Source organism: Piliocolobus tephrosceles, chromosome 21, assembly GCF_002776525.5.
Source record: "Piliocolobus tephrosceles isolate RC106 chromosome 21, ASM277652v3, whole genome shotgun sequence".
NCBI classification, from domain to species: Eukaryota; Metazoa; Chordata; class Mammalia; order Primates; family Cercopithecidae; genus Piliocolobus; species Piliocolobus tephrosceles.
In genome coordinates, this window is record NC_045454.1 from 35,062,628 (window position 1) to 35,071,334 (window position 8,707).

Below are 8,707 nucleotides of genomic sequence, written 5' to 3' on the forward strand. Positions count from 1 at the left end.
GAACTCCTGACCTCAGGTGATCCACCTGCCTCGGCCTCCCAAAGTGCTGGAATTACAGATGTGAGCTACCGCGCCCGGCCTCACACCCACCTAATTTTTTAATGTTTTGTACAGATGGGGTCTCCCTGTGTTGCCCTGGCTGGTCTCAAACTCCTGAGCTCAGTGATCCTCCTGCCTTGGGCTCCCAAAGTGCTGGGATTACAGGCGTGAGCCTCCGCACCCAGCCTCTTCTCAGTTTTCCCACCCTCCTGCCTAGTCCCATTTGTCCATGATGTTTCCTCTGCTGGGCACATCCTCCCCTGGCACCTGCACTCATCTGAGTACTTCCAGGTTCCCTGCTAGACACCAGGATCCTGGAAGATGTTCCTTCCGGTCACATCTTTCCCTACATCGCGTCATTCCATCCCCCATTCCATCCTCCAAACCCCTTCCTCCCTCCTGGGGCCCACCAGCCCTTGCCCCCAGGCTAGCTGGGGCGGCAGGGGATGGGTGGGGGGGTGTACCCACCTGCTGGGACATCAGGGGCTGGGCTTCGGCAGGGAGTGGTGGGGCTGGGGGAGAGGCTGTGGGTGGGCGAGCCAGGGAGGCTCTCGCTGGATGACAGTGAGTGGTGGAGTCCGGAGGAGAAGCTGCGGCTGGTGTGAAGCACGGAGGTCTGCTTGGAGATCTTCTTGAAGAGCGACTTCCGCCTGGCGTAAGAAAATTGGAGGCTTCAGAACCCCTGCTCCTGGCCAGGCATGGTGGCTCACACCTGTAATCCCAGCACTTTCAGAGGTTGAGGCAGATGGATCGTTTAAGGTCAGCAGTTCCAGGCCAGCGTGGCCAACATGGTGAAACCCTGTCTCTACTGAAAATATAAAAATTAGCTGGGCGTGGTGGTGCATGCCCATAGTCCGAGCTACTCAGGGGACTGAGGCAGGAGAGTCGCTTGAACCCCCGAGAGGTGGAGGTTGCAGTGAGCCAAGATCACACCACTGGACTCCAGCCTGGGCAACAGAGCAAGACTCCATCTCAAAAAAAAAAAAAAAAGAAAAGAAAAAAAGAACCCCTGTGCCCAGGGCCTGCCCCATGTACCGCTCCCTGGTGGCCACTGCCGCGCACCGGTCCTGGGTCTCCCGCCGACGGCTCCGCTTGCTCCTGCGCGCCATGCGGCCCTTGGCCACATTCTTCCGGGCGGGGCCCACCTTGATGGAGGTGTTTTCCAGGGCCGTGGTCCGCAGGGATATCTTGTTGCCGCTCTGTGGGAGGGATGGTGAGGGGTTGCCTCTGTGCCTCTCACAGGGCCCAGCACTTGCCAGGCAGCTGCTATGTCCCCTTCACTCTGGGCACCAGATAGGACCCACCACCCTAACATCCATTCATCCAGCCAACCAGTGACCTACCCATTATATCTGGTCAAACAATGACCCAGGGAGCACCACCCCTCCTGCCAAGATCCTTCCCTCTGCAGTCAACGCCCATCGAAGCCTGCCGTCTTCACTCTCCACCCTCCCAGGGTCTGTCACCCACCTATCTGGTATCCACCCATTAACCACCCCAACATCTCTCCATCCCCCAATCACTCACCTAATGGCCCATGAGTTACTAGGCCAAAGACACCTGCCCACTGTCTGTCTATCCAATGAACCACCCATGCAGCTGCCCACATGAGAGCCCTCCTTTTTTTTTTAGAACCAGGGTCTCACTGTCTCCCAGACTGGAGTGCAGTGTGGCACGATCACAGCTCACTATGGCCTCGACTTCCTGGGCCCAAGCGATGCTCCCACCTCAGGCTCCCAAGTGCCTGGGACTATAGGCGTGTGCCACCATGCCCAGCTCATTTTATTTTTAAATTTTTTGCAGAGATGGGGTCTCGCTCTGTTGCCCAGGCTGGTCTCAAAGTCCTGAGCTCAAGCGATCCTCCCACCTCAGCCTCCCAAAGTGCTGGGATTACAGGCGTGAGCCACCACGCCTGGCCTTTCCTCCTGTCTTGAGCCCATCTCCTACCTCCAGGCCTCAGGCCAGAGGGAGGAACAGCTGTGAGGGTACCCAGGGAGAAGGGAGGGCTTCTTGGAGGAGGAGCTCTGAGGGGTGATGTTGGGGGCTGAAGAAGGACATGTATTCTGGGCAGAAGGAAGTGGGTGTGCCAGGTCTGGAGTTGACATTGAATGTAGGGTTGTGTGTCTGGGTGGGGAGAACCACAGGGAACCAGGAGCTGTGGCCAAGGGGTGCCGGGGAGCCCTGAGGGTGGGCAGTGGGGGCGCCGCACCTTCAGCAGCAGCTCCACGACGTCCATGTGCACCAGCCCCAGCACCGACTCCCCGTTGATGTGGGTGATGAGGTCCCCGGCCCGCAGGCCAGCCTCCTGGGCGGGGCTTCCATCCTCCACACTCTGGGGGCAGACAGGGGAACAGTGGGGTTAATGGCCTGGGCCCCACATCTGGAGACCCCAGCCCAGGCTGGGTCTGCTGTGGGACCCCAGCAAGCTGCTGCCTCTTGTGTTGCCTCAGTTTCCCTGATCCTGGGGAATTCCTACTCACCCATCAAAGCCCCAGCTCCTATGTCCCTTCTTCCAGAAAGCCTTCTCTGTCTGTTCAGGGAGCAACCGATAAGGAGGGCATGCCCCGACGCCCCCGGGCTGGGGGAGGGAGGATAACATGCCCAGTGCGTCACCATATGGAGCTGGGAGGTTAATGTCACTTGGGATCTGTGAGCCTCCATCCATCCATCCCTGTCTCTCTCATCCGACCTCCTCCCTACCAACTGACAGGGACCAAGATGAACTCGGTGGCACCAGCTCTGTCTCCCTACTCCTGCCAGGCTCCAAAATGCAGCTCTGAGAAGGGACATGACCAGGCAGAGTCAGACTAGAACCCGGGTCACCGCCATTCCCACTCGGCACTCACCCAGACGACGTGGTGCACAGTGTAGACGTCGCTGTCACCCATGTAGACGCGGATTGCCCGCAGGCTGAAGCCGTACTTCTTGCCGGAGCTGTGGATGACGATGGGGGGCCGCAGGTTGCCACACACGGGGGACGGGTCTCGGCTCGGCGAGGAGTCACGGGACGACGGGTTCGAGGACAGAGAGCGTGGGGACAGGGGGCTCATGAGGGGGCCACCGCTGCCATCATCTGCAGGGGGTTAGGGAGGGGGTCACCCATTTTCCCTCGCAGGTCTCCCCTGGGGCCCCCTCTTTCCCACCCTGGCCACTTTGCTATTGCTTCAATGTCCCAAGCATGGTCGCCCCATCAGGCCTTTGCATGTGCAGTGCTCTCTACTGGGAACACCGTCCCCCCAGCTCTCCCTGTGTCCTGCTCCTCCTCCCCTCTCCTGGGGCTCATCCCCAGCCTCCCCAACTCAGGATGGGCTCCCACTCTGTAGGTTAAAATGGGTACGGACAGACAAAGGTGAGAGCGGGCCTTGGGCATTACCTGCCGTGATGATGAGGGACAGGGCAGAGACAGAGGCCGACTTAGGCACACGGCCTCCACCGCCGCCACCACTGCCACCGCTGGAGGAGGCTCTGGACTTCTCAGGGGCTGGGTCTCTTGGGCCCCCAAGGCGGCGGCCCCGGCCGGCATCCAGAGGCCTCGGTGTGGAGTGTCGGGCGCCGATGCTGTTGCTCCGTAGGCGGGCGTGGCTGAGGGCAGCTGTGTCGGCTAGAGGGTCAGCAGGGTCAGCCGGGAGCCCCTCAAACTCACCACGTGGTCCTAAAGAGACCTTAAGGCCCTTCCTCCCTGGTTGCTATTTACACAGTCCAGCCTCCTGGCCTTTGCTCGTGCAGTTCCCTCGTCCTGCACACCATTCCCAAATTATTCTCTATGCAAAAGTCTTCAAGTCCCCTCTTCCAGGAAGCCTTCCTCCATACCCATTTAGACCCTTAGTTCCCCCATCTTGGGAGCTAGGGGTCCCATCCTGACTCTATGAAGCTGGGGGCATTACCCTAGACTGGGGTTCCTTGGAGGCTGGAGGTCTCTCTGGGACCCTGGCTTCTCCTCTCTTAAAGCCTTTGTTGGCTCTGGAGAACTCCTACTCATCCTTGAAAACCCATCTCAAATAGTCCCTCCTCTGGGAAACTTCCATGACATCATCCCTCTTACTCAGGGTCCCACTTACCAGAAAGGCTCGAGGGCTTGGGCATCACCGGGGTGGCTGCTGGGGGTGGGTCAGGCTCCCCTAGAATGAAGACAGGCCTCTTGGGGCCTGCAGGGGCTGGGCCTGCCGCCTCATCCTCTGATGAGAAGGCAAACTTGGGCATTGTGTCCAGGCTGATGGTATTCAGGAGAGATGGGCTGGGACCTCGCTCGGGCTGGGACGAAGATGACTGACAGGAGGATCCAGAGGATGTCCAGGACCTCAGCCTGCAGGAAGAAAGAGCCTGGGTCACCCCTGCCAGGCACCTGCACCCAGTATACTCAGCCACCTTTCATGGCCACATCTTAACTCTCAGTCTGCAGTGAGGGGCGGTTTGCATAGACAAGACGAGTTCCCTCTGTCTGCACTGTCCTCTCTGTCCACCTGGAGACTTCTTATTCACCTTTTTTTTTTTTTTTTTTAAAAGACAGATTTTTTTTTCCCTTTTTTTTTTTTTTTTTAAGACAAGGTCTTGCTCTGTCACCCAGGCTGAAGTGCAGTGGTGCAATCTCAGCTCATTACAACCACTGCCTCCAGGGCTCAAGAGATTCTCCTGCCTCAGCCTCCCAAGTAGCTGGGATTACAGGTGCCTGCCACCACACCGGGGCTAATTTTTGTATTTTTAGTAGAGACGGGGTTACACCATATTGGCCAGACTGGTCTTGAATTCCTGAGCTCAAGTGACCCGCCTGTCTTGGGCTCCCAAAGTGCTGGGATTACAGGTATGAGCCACTGCACCTGGCCTCCTATTCAACTTTTAAAACCCAGCTTCCAGGCTGGGTGCAGTGGCTGACACCTGTAATTCCAGCACTTTGGGAGGCTGAGACAGGAGGATTGTTTGAGGCCAGGAGTTTCAGACAGGCCAGGCAACATAAGGAGATTTTATCTCTATAATTTTTTTTTTTTGAGACAGAGTCTCACTCTGTCACCCAGGCTGGAGTGCAGTGGCATGATCTTGGCTCACTGTAACCTCCGTCTCTCAGGTTCAAGCAATTCTCGTGCCTCAGCCTCCCAAGTAGCTGGGATTACAGGCGTGTACCACTAAGCCCAGCTAATTTTTTTGTATTTTTAGTAGAGACGGGGTTTCACCATGTTGACCAGCTTGGTCTTGAACTCCTGACCTCAGGTGATCTACCCACCTCGGCCTCCCAAAGTGTGTTGGGATTACAGAAGTGAGCTACTGCACCCGGCATGCAAAAAATTGTTTAAAAAATTAGCCGGGTGCCGTGGTGCATGCCTGTAGTCCCAGTTACTTGAGAGGATCTCTTGAGCCCAGGAGTTTGAGGCTGCAGTGAGCTATGATCATGCCACCGCACTCCAGTGTGGGAGACAGAGTGAGAACCAGTTTCTTGGCCGGGCGCGGTGGCTCAAGCCTGTAATCCCAGCACTTTGGGAGGCCGAGACGGGCGGATCACGAGGTCAGGAGATCGAGACCATCCTGGCTAACACTGTGAAACCCCGTCTCTACTAAAAAATACAAAAAACTAGCCGGGAGAGGTGGCGGGCGCCTGTAGTCCCAGCTACTCCGGAGGCTGAGGCAGGAGAATGGTGTAAACCTGGGAGGCGGAGCTTGCAGTGAGCTGAGATCCGGCCACTGCACTCCAGCCCGGGCGACAGAGCAAGACTCCGTCTCAAAAAAAAAAAAAAAGAGAACCAGTCTCTTAAAACAAGTCCAGCTTCCAACACCCATCCTCTGGCAGACATTGACTATTTCTGTTGGGTCTGAGCTTTGAAGGATGAACAGGAGTTACTAAACAAAGGGCTACCTGGACAGAAGGAAAAGTGTGCCTATCAGCATGATGGTGCACAGCTGTTTTATGTTTGCGTGGTGAGGAACGCAGAGTCAAAGGGAGCAAGGCTGTCAGGGACTTGATAGGTTGGTCAATATGTTTGACCCTTTTCTACTTGGCCACTAGGAAGCTCCCTTTGCATCAGATTTTGTGTCTCTACCTCCCAGCAGGCTTGGAAGCTGGATCTGCCTACACTTCCCCAGGCCACCTACCGGATGTCAGCACTCAGCCGGCGGCCATAGTCCACCTCGGGGCGCTCCCACCCCTCCTCCCGGTCTTCACTGAAGCTCCTTTCAGCGAAGGTAGGAGTGGGCTGGACAGCCAGGAACTCAGAGCTGCTGTAGACCTGGGAGGCAAGACAAAAGAATGTTAAGCCAGGTGCGGTGGCTCATGCCTATAATCCCAGCACTTTCAGAGGCCCAGCCGGGAGGATCACTTGAGCCTAGGAGTTTGAGACCAGCCTGGGCAACACAGCAAAACCCTGTCTCAAAAAAAGAAAAAAGAAAAAAAGAAAGAAACCCAAACAAAAAAACCAGTAAAAACAAAGGTGGCAAGAAAGCTGGTTTAGACTGGGTGTGGTGGCTCATGCCTGTAATCCTAGCACTTTGGGAGGCTGAGGTGGGTGGATCACTTGAGGTCAGGCATTCAAGACCATCCTGGCCAACATGGTGAAAACCCGTCTATTCTAAAAATACAAAAATTAGCTGGGTGTGGTGGCGCATGCCTGTAGTCCCAGCCTCTTGGGAGGGTGAGGCAGGAGAATGGCTTGAACCTGGAAGGTAGCGATTGCAGTGAGCTGAGATCATGCCACTGCACTCCAGCCTGGGAGATAGAACGAGACTCTGTTTAAAAAAAAAAAAAAAAAAACAGGAAGAAAGCTGGCTTACTTGAGTAATTCCTATGTGCCAGGTGCTTCAGTATGAGTCACTTCCCTAAATCCTCACTCCCCACATCCCTAAACGAGCACAGACTTTAGCCCATTGTACAGATGGAAAAACTGAGGCTCAGGGGCCAGGCTACCAAGCTGCATTTTTGCTGCCGATTAGAAAGTCCTGCCTGGGGCCCAGGCCTAAAGCAGAGTGGAGCATTTTTTGATCAAATCATAAACAAAGTAGGGAATGTGAGTTAAGCTCATGAGGTTATAAAATAACACCCAGGGCCAGGCTCAGTGGTTCATGCCTTTAATTCCAGGGCTTCGGGAGGCTGAGGTGGGTGGATTGCTTGAGGACAGGAGTTTGAGACCAGCCTGGCCAACATGGTGAAACCCTGTTGCTACTAAAAATGCAAAAATTAGCCGGGTGTGGTGGCATGCACCTGTAATCCCAGCTACTTGGGAGGCTGAGGCAGGAGAATCGCTTGAACCCAGAAGGTGGAGGTTGCAGTGAGCTGAGATTGCACCACTGCACTCCAGCCTGGGCAAGAGAGAAAGACTCCATCTCAATAAATAAATAAATAAATAAGTAAATAAAATAAAATAACACCCAGCATGGCACCTGTATTTACAAAGTGGAATAGACCCAAACGTGCATCAAAGGATGGGTGGATAAACAATGTGTTCCATCCATATGATGAAATATTACGCAGCCGTAAAAAGGAAGCAAGCACTGGTCCACACTGCAGCAGGGATGAGCCTTGAGTACATGATGCTGAGTAAGAGAAGCCAGACACAAAAGGCCACATAGTATAAGATCCCATTGATATGAAATGCCCAGAACAGGCAAATCCATAAAGATGGAAGCTGAAGGATGAATGGGGAGTGGTTGCTAACGGCTACAAATTAATATATATATATATATTTTTTTGAGACAGAGTCTCGCTCTGTCGCCCAGGCTGGAGTGCAGTGGCCGGATCTCAGCTCACTGCAAGCTCCCAGGTTTACGCCATTCTCCTGCCTCAGCCTCCCTAGTAGCTGGGACTACAGGCGCCCGCCACCTCGCCCGGCTAGTTTTTTTTGTATTTTTTAGTAGAGAAGGAGTTTCACCGTGTTAGCCAGGATGGTCTTGATCTCCTGACCTCGTGATCCGCCCGTCTCAGCCTCCCAAAGTGCTGGGATTACAGGCTTGAGCCACCGCGCCCGGCGGCTACAAATTATTTTTTTGGGGGAATCAAATGTTTGAAAGCTAGATAGAGGTGATGGTTGCACAACATTGTGAACGTGCTGAATGCCACGAAATTGTACACTTTGTTTTACTTTATTATTATTATTTTTTGAGACATAGTCTCACTCTGTCGCCCAGGCTGGAGTGCAGCAGTGTGATCTCAGCTTACTGCAGCCTCCACCTCCAGGGTTCAGGCAATTCTCTTGCCTCAGCCTCCCGAGTAGCTGGGGTTACAGGCACCCACCACCACGCCCGGCTACTTTTTGTGTTTTTAGCCGAGACAGGGCTTCATCATGTTAGTCAGGCTGCTCTCGAACTCCTGACCTCAAGTGATCCACCCACCTCCGAAATTGTACGCTTTAAAATGGCTAAAACAAAAGCATAATAAAAGAAAAAGAAAAAAAAAAAAAAAGCCGGGCACAGTGGCACACACACGCCTGTAATCCCAGCACTTTGGGAGGCCGAGGTGGGCGGATCACAAGGTCAGGAGATCAAGACCATTCTGACTAACACAGTGAAACCCCGTCTCTACTAAAAATACAAAAAAATTAGCCAGGCCTGGTGGCGGGTGCCTGTAGTCCCAGCTACTCAGGAGGCTGAGGCAGGAGAATGGGGTGAACCCGGGAGGCGGAGCTTGCAGTGAGCCGAGATTGGGCCACTGCACTCCAGCCTGGGTGACAGAGCGAGACTCCGTCTCAGGAAA

General features: G+C 54.6%; 1 protein-coding gene across 14 annotated transcripts in view; it reads right to left on the bottom strand.

Annotated features, from left to right (window-relative positions):
* Positions 1-8,707, bottom strand: part of MAST3 (microtubule associated serine/threonine kinase 3) — a 57,327-nt gene that overhangs the window by 3,778 nt on the left and 44,842 nt on the right. For 9 of the 14 annotated variants that reach the window (XM_023229622.1, XM_023229621.1, XM_023229619.1 and 6 more), the window contains 7 exons: positions 6,118-6,251; positions 4,098-4,342; positions 3,413-3,640; positions 2,886-3,112; positions 2,249-2,371; positions 1,075-1,238; positions 508-689 (listed from right to left, as the gene is read on the bottom strand). In XM_023229622.1, coding sequence (XP_023085390.1) covers positions 508-689; positions 1,075-1,238; positions 2,249-2,371; positions 2,886-3,112; positions 3,413-3,640; positions 4,098-4,342; positions 6,118-6,251 — 1,303 coding nt within the window. The remainder of the gene's footprint in view (positions 1-507; positions 690-1,074; positions 1,239-2,248; positions 2,372-2,885; positions 3,113-3,412; positions 3,641-4,097; positions 4,343-6,117; positions 6,252-8,707) is intronic. The other 5 variants (XM_023229623.2, XM_023229624.2, XM_023229625.1 and 2 more) reach the window with 1 other exon arrangement.